Source organism: Borostomias antarcticus (genome assembly GCF_949987555.1).
Source record: "Borostomias antarcticus genome assembly, chromosome: 10".
In the NCBI taxonomy this organism is placed as follows: Eukaryota; Metazoa; Chordata; class Actinopteri; order Stomiiformes; family Stomiidae; genus Borostomias; species Borostomias antarcticus.
The window spans coordinates 11,251,002-11,266,640 of NC_140243.1; the positions used below are offsets into that span (position 1 = coordinate 11,251,002).

Below are 15,639 nucleotides of genomic sequence, written 5' to 3' on the forward strand. Positions count from 1 at the left end.
GCGCCGCGGCACCGCCCTCGCCAGTGCTCGCTGGTCCCCCAGTCCCACCCGGGCTCAGAGCGCACGTTCAAACAGCCTTGTTTTGGGGAACATTTCCTAGTTTAAAAATACTACAGAGATAACCCTGTCGGTTCTTATGCCTCCAGTTCAAGTTGGTCCAAAAGTCCCTGGGTAAGTCTGTCAAATTCTGTTCACCGTTCTGACAGCCAACGATCTGTATTCCCTCTGCGCAGGCGCGAAATTCATCTGCTGTAGTTGCGCGGTAGTTCACCTCCGAGTTCTACGCAAATGATTGGCATTATGAAAAGTCAATGATAGCGGTTTGATTGGACAGATACTGTATATTTTCCGTCCTCGGTGATCGGTGGCTGTTTAAATCACACCCATTAGATAGAACAGCCCCCTTCTTTCCCCGCCCCTTTGCCATGGGTCTGCAACTGTAACCATGCCGCTCGCTACTCATCTGTCCAGCCTACTGTAAATAACACCGCTGCATTCTTTGGCAGTGAGAGGACGGAGTGAGCAGGGCTGTCTAAAAGGAGCCAGGGGAATGGACTTCTATTCTATGCAAAAGATTCGCACATTGTGAATAATAATGATTAAATCTTCTTTACAATGTAATACGAGTAGTGAATATTAACTCAGTCAACAAAAAAACAAGTGCTCTTACCAATGGCCAGTGCAAAATGCCAAAGGCTAACCAATAACCATCGATTGACACCAAACAAGGTTTAAGATTTTTACTTGTGTGTTGAAGACAAAATTATTTGTACTGTACATATGGTCTTCTTTCCAATTTCAAAAAATTAAAATAAAAGACATGAGGAGAGACGATTGCATGTGTCTGTTCTACTTCTGAGCATCCTCACTCCTCTCCCCATCACTGCGCTTCAGTCCAATCATCTCTGAAACTTGTGAAAGATTTTCATGCCACTTTGAGCTCCTCCAGCATCTCTGCAATGTCTATCTGAGGGCTGCAGGTGTTCCCAGTGCTGTTCCTGCACAGCGCCCCCTGCAGGCACTTGGCTGCCAGGGTCAGTGATGCAGGGAGACCGGGGGTGCCGGTCTCCCCTCCTCCCCGCGAGCACAGGAGCACCTCGTTGACCTCTCCCTCGATCCCCCGTGACCACACGTACGGGAACACGCCTCGCACGCGGTCCAGAACACTCCTCCTCAGCGCGGAGTCACGACACACCAGGTTCAACATGAACACCCCTGGGGAGACAGAGGGGTGGGAAGGGAGGGGGGTAGTAGACAGAGGGGTGGGAAGGGAGGGGGGTAGTAGACAGGGGTGGGAAGGGAGTGGGGTAGTAGACAGAGGGGTGGGAAGGGAGGGGGGAAGTAGACAGAGGGGTGGGAAGGGAGTGGGGTAGTAGACAGAGGGGTGGGAAGGGAGGGGGGTAGTAGACAGAGGTGAACAGAAGACAGTAGAAGAGGCACAAGATGGTGAGGGTAGTCAAAACACAATGGATTCTGAATAAATGTCAAATGTTTTTCGTCACAGGCTCAAAACTCATCTCTTCAAGAATTACTACAATGATCCTCCCTCTTAAGCAGCCATTGTATTTTGATTGTTTTTCTTGCACTTTGCCTTCAGCACTAGATAATGCGCTTAGTCACTTGTTATAGAAAGGAGATGCACTTGTGAGTTCTGGCAAGTAGTAGTATATTGGCTTTTCCTAGGTTAAATGCAATTATTATTAGTCGCTTTGGATAAAAGCTTCTGCTAAATGACTAATTTAATGTAATGAAATGTTCTGTTTAGCATAACCAGGCGTATCAATGTGCAATGTTAGGGGTGTAGTTGAGCTACAGTAATACCTCTGGGAGTCAGCAGCTTGCATACTTTCTCCAAGAAGGACGTTTCTACAAAGGCAGGAGGAGGACAGCTCATTCCCACAGTGGGGTCCTTGCTGTCCACATCGAACATGATGACATCATACGAACGACCACCTGACCGTTGACAGAAAACATCCAACATCGATTACATCCATTCCACACAAAGTTCATCATGTACACATACCCAACATTCACAGATTAAGACCAAAGCAGAGCACTTTACTGTTAAAGTAAGTAAGTCTTCCTTTGATTCTTACGCTGGGTTCAGACCAGACGCGAAACCGTCGCGAAGCGCGACCAGTTTTCTTTCGGCGGCCATGTTACAAAATGTGACTGTTCACACAGGCCTCGGTGCTCAGCACCCCACAGCGCCAGGATCGGCATCTGGTCTATTTTTTCCGGGAGCGAATGTGTGTGATTAAAGTGCATAGGAGCAGAATCGCTTGGTTACCGGTGCGGAGAAATGCACTTCTGGTGTGAACAGCCAGGCACCGGCTCGTATTGACTCTTCACGGCGCTGTTATTCCACTGACCTTGTTCCTCCAGGGTGCTGATGTGTTCCAGCCCGTCCCCCAGCGTCACCTTCAGCCTGTCATCAGGTCGGAAGCTGAACCATCCCTGGGCCACCTCCAAAACAGCAGGGTCCAGCTCCACCACCTCCACGCTGGCTCCGGGCACAAAGTCCCTCAGGAACTGGGGCAGCCCTCCTCCCCCCAGCCCCACCAGGAGCACCGACACTGGGACGTCTGGAGGCGGATGGAAGACAGGGTTAGAATTCAGAGGTTCAAGTTCACTTCACCAATGTCAAACAACAATTTCACTACAGTAGAGACAATAGAGTAGCCTATTAGGGCTGGGTATTGGCAAGGACCTCACGATATGATACGTACCGCAATACATGGGTCATCATATGATACATATTGCGAAACTTCACCTAATTTACTGAATAATTAGAGATCCCTGGAGGGGATTCTGAGGGGATTTAAGGACATTTTAAATCTGCTTAAAACATGAATAATGTATCGATGATTGAATTCTATCCTTCATTCCTGTCTATATCTATTCCCTGTCTTTTTCGGTATAATTTCCGCTAACACTTTAATTAAGGTCCTCAAAATATTAAGTGTTACCAGAAATTATACAGAAAAAGACAGGGGGTGTTACCCAATTTCCTTCTCCTTGTGCAAAAAAAAGGCGTACATATCGATACGAGGCACAGGGGCTGGAAAATCGATAACAGTATCGCAGAAAAATATTGCAATATATCGCTGTATCGCTATTGCACAGCCCTATAGGGCAGTGGTTCTCAACCTTTGTTGAGCTCTGGACCCTTCAAACACACCCACTCCACCGAAGCTGACAGATTCCTGAAGATTTCAACGGAATGTAACGAGCTGACATTCTGTCTGCTATCAGGTTAGCCCACACCACCTCCCCACATCAACATATATGATTTATTAGCATGGCCATCGCTATGGGCGGGCCTTAGGGGGCCTGGCGCCCATAGTTGAATTAATTAATAACATTATTTTTTTTATTAATCATAGTATTTTTCTGTTAAATTAAAAATACAAACTTTAGATTCCTTATAAATAAAGACATTAGGAAACAATGGTGTGTTTTTTGTTTGACGGCCGCTGTACTGAAAAAGTAAGTTACGCCAATCTAGCGGTTACGCCAAGTGTGATTTCAGTTGGGAGTCGGGCTGAGCTGTGCACTCAAGGCCATGCTGACTGTCATCACAGCTCATACAGTAGGCCTACCCTTTCCTTAACTTTGAGGATATCTACCGCAATGTGTGAAAACTCCTTTTCAAAACTTAGAAACATTTTCTCTGGACTTCAGCATAATATGTTGCACAAACATAAGTTCAGTCAAAATGAGAACGAGAGAGCTAAGTATAATTAGTATGCGTCAGTGCTGCACAAATACAATAGCATATCGTATTACCAAAAATAGTTAATAATAATTCTGCCCCTCATGCAGGTCATATGCCCCCCTTAGACTGAGGCCTAGAGATGGGTCTGTTCAGTAGGCCTATACTGTATAAGAAACCAGAAAAGTAATTCAGTTGTATTCATATTTAACATTCATGAGCTTAACATAGGCCTGTTTCAAGTTGTTTCAAGTTGTTTTTCTCCTCACTTTTTTGCACCACAAAAAGTACAAATTGTACACATTTTATGGCTTCTATGACACTTGCTATCTGTCTGAATCATTTGTGAATCATTATGTTTCAAGAATGACTGAGTTAGCTCCACTAACGTGAGAGTTGTGAATGTGTATGAATAAGCCTAGCCTATTGGTTCATTTTAAAACCGTATAACATTTTTTAAATATGATGGGCTTATATAATATTATTTAAACATATTTTTAAACATTTAACAAAAATACCATAAAAAATATAGATTTTAAGCACTTTCCCAAGGACCCCCTGTAATTATGCCAGGGACCACAAGGAGTCCATGGACCCTTGGTTGAGAAACTATAGAGTACCATGCAAGCCCATAGAGTAAAACCTAGGCTGTGCCCAGGTGAGTAAAGAAGCACACACACCTTTGTTCTGTGCAGTGCCTACCCCCAGCATGGTTAGGCCAGCCACCATGACCTTGTGGTGGGCACAGCAGAGAAAGCCATTGTCCACCGAGAGAGCGCCACCCGGAGCCTGGGAGGGGGATGGCACAGGTGGAGGGGCAGCCTGCTTGGCCTTTTTTCTGTTTTTCTTCCTTCGAGCTGAAGCTTCTGGAGAGGTAAGAACATATAAATGTTTGCGATTGACACAGCGGCGACTATCCGAGGTTCAGTGGACTGGGGGGATTCTCACCAGCTGCTGGGGCGACGAGACGGCTTTCTGATTGGATGATGCCGGCATTCCCCAAGAACACCAGCCTGCGGTAGAGCTCTCCATCCTCTCCTCTAACGTCCTCCACAGAGTACTCCCCACTCAGCTCACTGACCCCGCGACTGACCACCTCCCTCCAGCCCAGCTCTCCCCCCACAGACAGGAACGGCACCTGCAGGCACACACCCCCCATATGCTGCTGCTAGGCATGCTACATTTGACCAAGGGACAATATATAATATGCAGGCAAATCTAATACCTGTTGATTTGCAGGCATTCCTGGGGGAGCCATTTCCATCACCATGGACGAGAGTTCTGATTGGACAGCCTGCATGTCTGTATACTTCTGGTCCCGATGCATAGCCACGACAACCAGCCGTCGAAAGTTGGCACTGGCCGCCAGCTGACCACGCCCCTCAGTAGAGCCAAACTGCCAATTGGTCTCTCTGCCCTGGGGCACTGGGGTAAAACACGAACGGCAAAGTTATAAAGTAAGGTACATCCCAGATCAGAGGACCTCAAACTGTCAGATATTCGCTTTATTCACTTCAGCTGCCATATTGGTCAGTCTGACGTAATTCGGGGTTACAAACTCATTATTACCAGACTCCGATTGTTTTTCACTGCCGTTGTTTTCGCGTTTGGAAATACATGGAAGTGAATGCAGCTGACGGCTAACTATGGCTCATCAAAAATAACGGCAGTGAAAAACAATCGGAGCCTTGTAATGATGAGTTTGTAACCCCGATAGTGTATTCAGCCTGTTATTTTGACTATTTTGGTTCTTGAAGTGGTGTTTTTATAGTGAACTTTTAACATTGGAATCAACGGGCACTTCCACATCCGTACCACCAATTAGGTCAATATGGCAGCTGAAGTGAATAAAGCAAATTCTCTCCACAGGAGTTACAATGTGTGAGGTTAATCTTAGCGCTCACCAATAAAGATGGCAAAGTGGTTGGCTCTGGGTACCTTGGCACCAGGGGGGCAGTCCTGCACTGTGAGGGTATACCTGGGGCGGCCGGTGGGGGCGTGGCAGAGCGTGAGCGAGGGGTTAGAGGTGGCGTCTGTGGCCGAGCGAAGCCTCTGTCTCAGGACGGCGTACGCCTGCCGCTCCTTCACTGCGGACAGCAGGTCCGCCACCAAGGCGAGACGGGCGGGGACTCCGTCCTCCCCCAGGCACATCTCCAGGACGGGCATGGGCGGCGGTTGGCGAAACTTGGTGCAGACTAAGGCGAAGACTGGCAAGGCGAAGGAGGAGTCCTCACTTTCCGGATCGCCCAGGCAGTGGAGCCTTACTGCCCAGCCCGCGCTCACGAAATGTTCCACAGCCAGCCTGATCACGTTCTCCTGAGCCAGAGTCACACACACATAGCGGCCCCCCACGGCCAGCACACGGCCAACCTGTAAACACAGGGCATCAAAGGTTAATAAGCAGGTAAACATCTAACAAGAAGATAATATAACAGCCCTGCCTGCATTCTGCTCTGCTAACTCTCGGTCATTTTAAATCCATGATGATCCAAACTTTTCTATCTCTCTTTGTACCTGTTTTAATTGATTATTTTATTTGTATTTTATATATATTCTGTATCTTCTTGAGTTGTTTTAAACTGTACTCGACTTCATTGCAAATAAGTGCCTGTCCTCTGATCTTCAAGTATAAATGAAGTATTATAGGCATGGCAGACCTCAGCCAGCATCCTGCCAGCCAGAGCACCCTCCTCCTCAGACGCCATGGCATCCAGCGTGCCCTTGTCCAGCGCAGCCTGATAGCTGCCATCTTCGTAGGGGGTCTGGGTGGCGTCCATCTGGTGAAAGGTCAGCTCAGGGCGTGCCTTGGCGTTCCGCTGGTTCATGTGTGTCACGACCGTTTCACTGATGTCGATGTTGGTGAGATGCCGGTATCCAACGTCATACAATTGCTCACTCAGCTCAGAGTTGCCGCAACCGACAACTAACACCTGTTTGACATAGCATAGCACAACATGCATGAGGTGATTAAGGCCTTATTTGACTTGCAGACTCAATATGTTTAGACGTCACGCATGTGATAATTGAATGCAGTAGTAATCTTGGAACCGTCGTGCATCTAGAGACACATTTTCCTAGACATAAGGTAGGTGGAGATTGGAGAAAGAGTATAGTTCTAACCTTGTCACGGGGTTTGATGTATTTGTGCAGCACGCCACAGAGTTTGTTGTAGTCTCCATACCACTCGAACGCCTTCTCTCCACGCTTCTTGAAAAACCGCTCCCAGTATTCGGCAGAGCTGAACTCTTCAGCAGTACGAGGTAAAAGACTCATATTCAATTATTGGTATCAGTAATGATTTTTTTATGTCCGTCGCATCTGTCATACTATTCTATTCAATTCGTCAGAATGGAAACGCAACCCTTGTGTTTATTCTCGAGTCCGACTTCCCCACATGGCATTTTTCCACCCGGACGATATTTCTAGCTGTACAACTGTTCTCTGATCTGATTTGCGGAGCTTCTTGGTATTGGGTTTGTAATTGGCTACTGGAGTCGCTTCTGCGCGGCGAGTTCTGGTACAGGAGTAAAATTCTTCCGGACAACAAGGGGATTCAGCATGGCTGTGGCTGCAGGAAGATCAGTCGTCTTCGTGACTGGAAATGCAAAGAAACTAGAAGAGGTGGGACTGGGAGAAAATGCTTAGATTCGTTCCTTGTCTAATAAAGGCATATATGATGAGCATGCAACCGATGCCAATGAACTTGTCCTGACTCCTGTGCAAAGCTTGGTGCTAGTGTCTCAAAGCTACATTTCTAAATATAGCAAGTTAATAGCCTGGCTAGTTGCTATTCGTGTAGGCTACGGAGATTACTGGCTGAAACAAAATGATTGCCATACACTGAGTCAGTCATCAAGTGCTTTTTCCTCCGTTTAGGTCATTCAGATCCTGGGAGACGGGTTTCCCTACAAATTAGTGTCCAAGAAGATTGACTGTAAGTTACCTTATCAATGAACTACCATAAGCACTGCCATAAGTGATTCGGATAAACTGACCCATCCACTTTTGTTGTTATGACAATATTTTTCCCAGTGCCTGAATACCAAGGAGAACCTGATGAGATTTCAATTCATAAGTGTCAGGAAGCAGCAAGACAGGTGTGTGATCTAGGTATTCCATCTCTTTCTGGAGTTACAGTATTGGATGACAGATGATGACAGATCATCTCCCGTGTCCATGGTTGTTTTTTCTTCCCCCAGGTTGATGGGCCAGTGATAGTGGAGGACACTTGTCTGTGTTTCAGAGCACTGGGAGGTCTGCCTGGGCCCTACATGTGAGTAAGGAACAACTGATCCACACCTAACATATAAACATACATGAGCCCCCTTCTATTTTTCCTCATCTCTATTAGAGAATGAACATGAATTAATAAAAAACGATTTATGTTTTCTCATTCCTAGTAAATGGTTCCTGGATAAACTGAAGCCAGAAGGTAAAGGAAATTACTTTACTGTAATCTGCAACCATATAGTAACCAGTTGTCTGTAGTGATTGTGACTCTGTCTGTTTGTCCACACCAGGTCTGTATAAGCTCCTAGCTGGCTTTGACGATAAATCTGCTTGGGCGCTCTGCACGTTTGCCTTCTGTGCTGGGAAACAGGAACCAGTGCAGCTCTTTAGGGGAATAACAGAGGTAGAATATCACACACACAAACACACACACACACACACACACACTCTCTCTCTATTTCTGTGTCACTCACTCACTCACCCACTCACAAACACATACACACACTTCTATTCCTCTCTCTCTCTCACATTCTTTCTCTCTCTCTCTCTCTCTCTCTCTCTCTCTCTCTCTCTCTCTCTCTCTGTCACAAATGCAGATTACTTGCTCTGATACATGTTTATGTCTTTTGAACTTACAGGGGCGCATTGTAGAGCCCAGAGGCCCTAGAGACTTTGGATGGGATCCTTGTTTCCAGCCAGATGGATATGACAAAACGTAAGCAGGGTCACACTTCAATAGATATGGCCTGGGTTGATTTTAATTATACCACTAGGGGGCAGTAGAGATTTACAATAGCTAAGTGCAATATCAGCAGCCCCCTCCCTGACAAGTGAAGCTAGGTGTTGAGTTGGAGACGGGATTAAAGATCAATTTAGTTAAATTCTACTCAGATTATAGCTACTGGTTATGTTTAGGCATGTAAACCAAATGGTTAGGGATAGGGTTAGTTTCACAAGCTAAAGTCTCTTCAATCAAAATGCTCACCAAAAGACTGAATTGAAAATGATGTGAAAATAATTATGATTGAAATGAAGAACTAGGTGAATTATTTTCAATCAGAATCAGATTTTATTGCCAGGTAGGTTTTAACACATGCTAGGAATTTATTCTGGACTGATGGTGCTTTTTCAAATCATTGAAAAGGCAGTTTTGCTCTTGTTAAGGTCTTCAATTACATCCATTTAAACACAAACAATGGCAGAATTTCAGTCTTAGTATTACTGGATCTCAGCACTGCATTCGACACAGTTGACCACAACATATTACTAGGCCGACTAGGCTGGCTGGGAATTTCTGGCACAGTGCTAGACTGGTTTGAATCCTACTTGAAGGACAGGGACTACTTTGTGACTATAGGCAATTACAAATCTGAGCGGATAAAAATGACCTGTAGGGTCCCCAAGGCTCCATTTTGGGGTTTCTTCTGTTCAACATGTACATACTCCCACTAGCTCAAATTATGGAAAACATTTATATCACCATATCACCAGGGGACTATAATCCCATACAAGCGCTGATTAAGTGCAATGAACAAATCAACTTTTGGATGTGCCAGAACTTTCTTCAACTAAACAAAAATAAAACTGAAGTAATTGTCTTTGGAGCCAGCGATTAAAAGTCAGCGCTCAGCTCCAATCAGTAATGCTAAAAATCACAAACCAAGCCAGAAATCTTGGTGTAGTCATGGACTCAGACCTGAATTTCAACAGTCACATTAAAACAATTACAAAGTCAACCTACTATCACCTGAAGAATATATCAAGGATTAAAGGATCTATGTCTTAGCAGGATCTGGAAAAACCTGTCCATCTTCAACTCAACTACTATAATGGTGTGTTTACAGGTCTCTCTAAAAAAATCGATCAGAGTGGATCACATCACTCCATTTCTGAGGTCTTTACACTGGATTCCTGTCTGTCAAATAATTAGGGGCCAGGCAGCGTAGCTGCTGGAACCCTATTGTATTTTCCTATATTATTATTATTCTCCATCTTCCACTGAAGTCTAACTTCCCATGGACAAAAAAACACCAACATTTGCACATAGCTCCAGTACTATACCCAAAGTCCTCAACCTGCATTGTACGTCAATAAACCTGAAAGTGGCGCTACAGCAACAGTCTAAAGTTTAAAACTTTAAAAAATCATAACAAATCAGCCATAGGTGCTTTGAATGTAGTCCCAAGTGAGACAAAACTTTCATACGCTCTGACCTTGCAGGAATTTTGAAGTCCATCACTGATTTTTTCATAAACTGTAAAACCTATCTCCTCCCACATTTTTTGTTCATTTGACACCGAAATTGATATACTGTATCTTCAGACTGTCCTTACCAAAGGATCCTCACAGATTTTTGAAATATGAAAAATTGAGCCCACAGCGCATCAAAACGTTTTACTGTTAACAGTTCTGTATACTGTACAGTTCCTACAAATTCTTGCCAAATCAATGTCTGATCATCCTCATAAAAAGTGACAATATCGGCAACATATCCAAGATGTAGTGTGATTATTTTCAGAATTTTATGTCAAAAAATGAAAATGATTTTTTTTTTTTCAATTGCAACCAAAATGCACATACTGCATCATCAGACAGCCCACACCAAACGATCCTGACAGATTTTTGAAATATCAAAAACTGAGCGCATGATGCATCAAAATGTTTTACTATTAGCAATACTGTACATTTACTACAAATTCTTGCTCAACAAATGTCCAATGTTCATGAAAAATCAGGGCAAAATTGTCATGAAAGGGTAGATGTAGTGTGATTTTTTTCAGAATTTTATCTCAAAAATTTAATTTTTAAAAATATGTTTAATTCTGTCCTCTGTCCTGAAGCCAACACTTCATACTGAGAAAACTACACTACCCACAATCCAACGCAAGCTCCACCAATCGGAGATATCAACAAACATATTTTCATGCTTTTACATATACCACACGTTCAGTGTGACTGGCTTAGTCAATTTGTGAAGCCAAACGTGAGTTGCTGCTAATTAGCTCAGTGAGATAGAGGATGTTGCTTGGTGTCAGAGGTTACAAGTTCAATCCTCAACTGATGAAAAATGAACATTGGAATGTCAACTTTCTTGTTGTCTTCCTATTCTCTTTCTCTCGCTTATTGCTCCTAAACTTGCCTGAAATTGCCTGGCCCCGCCTCATCGCTGCGTAGCAGCTTTAATTGACTTTAAAATACTGCTGTTGGTTTATAAAGCACTGAATGGTTTAGGGCCTAAATATATTTCTGATTTGCTGCTAGGTTATGAACCATCTAGACCTCTCAGGTCGTCTGGCACAGGCCTGCTTTCTGTCCCCAGAGTTAAAACAAAACATGGAGAAGCAGCGTTCAGTTTTTATGCTCCACATATCTGGAACAAACTTTCAGAAAACTGCAGGTCTGCTGCAACTCTCAGTTCTTTTAAATCAAGACTGAAGACTTTAATGCCACTGCTTTTTATTAAATCATATAATTATACATTCATACACTGCACCTTAACGTTTATTCCTGTATTTTATTTTTCCTGCATTTTGTTTTAATTGTCCTTTTGATGCTTTTAATGTCTCATGTAAAGCACTTTGAATTGCATTGTTGCTGAAATGTGCTATTATACAAATAAACTTGCCTTGCCTTGCATAACACTGATGGATAACAATAGACAGGGTGCAAGAACTAGACAGGACAGTGCAAAGACGAGATGGACAGTCATACATGTTATATTCACAGCTTTATGCAGTGCATTAGCTGTGGATCTGCCATTGTTCCTGTAACCTTCAAAAACCATTAACTTTATTTTCCATTGGAGCACATTGCTGCAAAAGATTGCACACTGACAACATTCCCATTTCTCTTCTCTGTGCAGCTATGCTGAGCTGCCCAAGGAGGTGAAGAATACCATCTCTCACCGGTACCGCGCTCTGGCCGCCCTGTCTGAACACTTCAGCTCCCAGGCCAACATTGGCTCACCACAGGGCAAGAAGAAGAAACAAGATGATTGACCACTGGCAGCCAATAGGGGCAGACGCAAGAGCTTCAGATATCAGCCAATCATGCAAGATGAGTCGGTGAACGTTTCTCCCACATCCACTGACTCGGGGCCAAATAGTGGATAATGGTTTATTTTGCGTTTTAGAGAATGTAGTTTGACTGTGCTGTAGATCTGTGCCTGTACATCAACTTCTACCTTCTCTTCTAGCAGCTCTGACCACATTGCTGTCCATCTTCTGGTTTAAATAAACAGTTTTTTTGTAAAACTTTTTGTAACACGTGTATTATTCTTGTCTATTTCCCTGAGTTAAAGAAAGTTATAATAAATACGTATACAGAAAACAATGTTATAGTCACAAACATCTGCAACTATACCAGAAATACATTTGTGAGGCTTATTAAACTGGGCTTCTAAAGTGTCTTACATTTTGTAAGTTTGGAAGCAGTTCTGTTGCTCTTGTTCCTCAGGGTGTTGGGGGGGGGGGGGAAGGCCTGCCAGAGATTCTCTGAGCAATCAGCAGACATACGGCAAAACACCAGGGTCCTGATGAGAGCAGCAGACAGCACTGCGCCTGTGAGGTTCATGTAACGGGGCTGGAGAAAGGAGGATGGTGGGAGGATGGGGATTGGTCAGTTCTATCACAGCAGCGACAGCAGGGGAATATGGGTAATAAACGACCCAGGGGCTGGCGCCGCAGGGCAGGAACTGGGCCCAAACCGGTGACTGATGCCTCCCAGATGTACCGATATAGCGCACACACACACACACACACACACACACACACACACACACACACACTTCCCCCAGAGCCTGGACTGAAGTAACAGCAGGTCATCTCGCACACAGGTATGTGTAAAAACACCACAGTAACATATTCATACCTATAGTTAGACTGAAGGATTTTTAATGCGTAATACACTTTCACAACAGTGGACTTTCATCCTGTGTACTACTCCCCCCACCCCCAACAATCTCTTGATACTAAACACCAATGGGATAGATAGCTGTGACACCATCTACCAGCACCAAACACCCAGCTCCTCCTCCACCTCAGCAGGGGCCCGGCCTCTCCACAACGTCCCACCTCATTTAGGCCCCCTCATCCCCTACCACAATGACGACTCTCTGGTGTTCACGTATACCTCACTGGAGACATGCCACAGATCAGCTTGCTTCAAGACCTCTTGCCATCATCCCTGTCCCCCCAAAAACAAGGATCACAGGACTTAATGACCACACCTGTCGCCCTGACCTCTGTGGTAATGAAGCATAATATTGTCCCAATATTAATTGTATTGTCCTATGCCAGGTTCCTGTTTGTGAATTTTTGCTCCGCCTTTAATACCGTCATCCCGGCCCTGAGGCAGGACAAGCTCTTCCAGGTGCACATGCCTGACTGCACATGGAAGTGAATCACCGACTTCCTGTCTGACAGGACGCAGCATGTAAAGCTTGAGAAACACGTCTCTTGACACCCGGACCACCAGCACCATTTCCTGTCAAGGCTGCTTTCTCCTCTACTATACTCCCTGTATACGAACAGCTGCACCTCCAGTCATCACTCAGTCAAGCTCCTGAAGTTTGCAGATGAGACCACCCTCATTGGGCTTATCCCTGATGGGGATGAGTCTGCCTACAGGTTGAAGATTGACTATCTGATGCCGTGGTGCGTCCAAAACAACCTGAAGCTCAAATATGTGGAGTCCTTCCACTTCCTGGGCACCATCAACACCCAGGACACCAGCTCCCTCACCAAGAAGGCACAGCAGAGGATGTACTTCCTGAAGCAGCTGAAGAAGTTCAACCTATCAAAGACAATGATGGTTCACTCCTACACCACCATCATGGAGTTCATCCTCACCTCCTGCATCCCCCTCTAGTCCCTGCTTCTACTGCCAAGGACAAGCAGCCTACCATCCACGAGAGGGTGATTGGCTGCAGTCTGCCATCCCTCCAGGACCTGCACACCGCCAGGGGCCTGAAGCAGGAAAGACTGGCCTCCCACTGCGGTCATAAACTCTTTGAACCACTCCCCTCCGACAGGAGGTTACAGTCCATCAAGACCAAAACCTCAAGGCACAAAAACAGTCTGCAACTTGCCTCATCAACGAGGCACGGGACCCCCACTGATACTTTTCTATTTTGTACATTTTTGTAGATTGTATTGTATATTGTTTGGTGTAGTATTGTATTTGCCACTTTGTTATTGCATTTTGCACTGTCATATCTTGTTTATTGTTATGCACCTAGAGACCAAAGCAAATTCCTCGCTTGTGTAAACCTACACAAACTGATCATCAAAAGTTTTCTTCAGAACTAAATGTTTGTGGGCCAATTAGTCTAATCATCCAAGCATTCAGTCCTAGTGCGTCAGTTATATACCACAGTTTGTTTGGGAAAAGAAGCCATAGCTATGGATCTCCTCTGATGAGCTGTTTACATCATTGGGCTCTGTAACGTATACCAAACATGGCCATTTCCGGGGGAAGAATTGGCAGTAACACATTGGCTTGTTAAGGGATTCTTTGAGGACTGAGTGAGTTGAGGAGAGATCATCTCAATCTCAGAGCAGCCACCGCCTCCCAGGGTGACTTGAGGTCACTAGAGGTCAAAGCTACAGTATCATTGAGACTGAGGTCAACCTTGCCTCCACTCCCGGCTCTGTTGTAAAGCCAGAGTGATGGAGGTTATGGTTGATGTGAAAAAGGTCTCACAGTGTACTGCTGATCTAAATACCTACTAAATACCCTCCTTAGAATGTAAACGCTATATGGTTCTGTCAATAGTGTTTAACACTTGGTGACGGAACCATATAAATTGTGTACTGGTCTACATCCCCCCACCCTTCCTCTTAGCAATTGTTGTATTTCCATTTGCTTGTTTTTGCACTTTTACTTTAGTTCTGTTTATGTTCTTAGATGCCTGTTTAGAAAGGAGATGCACTTATGATTTCTGGCTACTAGCAGTTCTCCAGACTACCTATGTTGAATGCACTTAAGCCACTTTGAATGAAAGCATCTGCTGAATGAAAAACAATTCAGCGTAATCTACCCACAGATGTGACTTTCCCTGTCATAGCATTGCAGTAAACACTAGTTCACCTGAAGGTAAGGAGAGCACACTCACATGTTCCACACAGTGCTGTTCCAAAACTCTTACCAAACAAAAACAGGTGTTGGTGATTATGAATACTGGATGTGGCAGGCACACAAACACACACACACACACAAACACACACACACACACACACACACACACACACACACACACACACACACACACATAATGAAGTGTTTATGTAACAGACTGGATCTGTCTCCCCTGCCCAATGAATCACCACACATTATGGTTCCACACTTTCACTGGGCTCCTACCAGTGAGCTTGTTAACAGTTTCTCTTTGTCTGCATGTGTTTGACTCAAGCAAACTAACTATATTTTGTTCCACACATCACATCCCCAGGAGAAATCTTATGCCCAAATGCTGTTAGATCATGTATTTACCACTTGCATTAGCCAAAATTTGAAACTACTTCATATTGGAGGTATTTGATTACCCAGTGTTGTTATTCAAAGAGAAGCTTAATCTGATGGGACATCATCAGAAATTGGCTTGACATTGGCCTAGATTGTAGAAAGTGCATTTATCTTAGTAATAAGATCTTTCTATCAGCCTGTAGTCATATTGGAGCAATAATAACAATAAC

General features: G+C 44.6%; 2 protein-coding genes across 4 annotated transcripts; one reads left to right on the forward strand and one right to left on the reverse strand.

The window, feature by feature from the left end:
- Positions 1–833: 833 nt before the first annotated feature.
- mettl13 (methyltransferase 13, eEF1A lysine and N-terminal methyltransferase) lies at positions 834–7,014 on the reverse strand. Of its 3 annotated transcripts, none has more exons than XM_084444976.1 (9): positions 6,836–7,014; positions 6,373–6,645; positions 5,620–6,085; positions 4,941–5,140; positions 4,664–4,853; positions 4,396–4,578; positions 2,373–2,585; positions 1,822–1,953; positions 834–1,215 (listed from the first exon to the last, which is right to left on the reverse strand). In XM_084444976.1, the coding sequence occupies exons 1-9, from the start codon at positions 6,986–6,988 to the stop codon at positions 926–928; spliced, it is 2,100 nt and encodes a 699-aa protein (XP_084301102.1). In that variant the 5' UTR covers positions 6,989–7,014; the 3' UTR covers positions 834–925. The 3 variants fall into 3 exon arrangements, with proteins under 3 accessions (XP_084301102.1, XP_084301100.1, XP_084301101.1); XM_084444974.1 differs by having other exon boundaries at positions 4,396–4,581; XM_084444975.1 differs by having other exon boundaries at positions 4,390–4,581.
- A 253-nt stretch (positions 7,015–7,267) lies between these two features.
- On the forward strand, positions 7,268–12,035 carry itpa (inosine triphosphatase (nucleoside triphosphate pyrophosphatase)). Its single transcript, XM_084444796.1, has 8 exons — positions 7,268–7,336; positions 7,592–7,649; positions 7,748–7,812; positions 7,915–7,988; positions 8,116–8,147; positions 8,236–8,348; positions 8,584–8,660; positions 11,808–12,035. Exons 1-8 carry the CDS (start codon positions 7,274–7,276, stop codon positions 11,941–11,943), a joined length of 618 nt encoding a protein of 205 aa, XP_084300922.1. The 5' UTR covers positions 7,268–7,273; the 3' UTR covers positions 11,944–12,035.
- Positions 12,036–15,639: the final 3,604 nt, after the last annotated feature.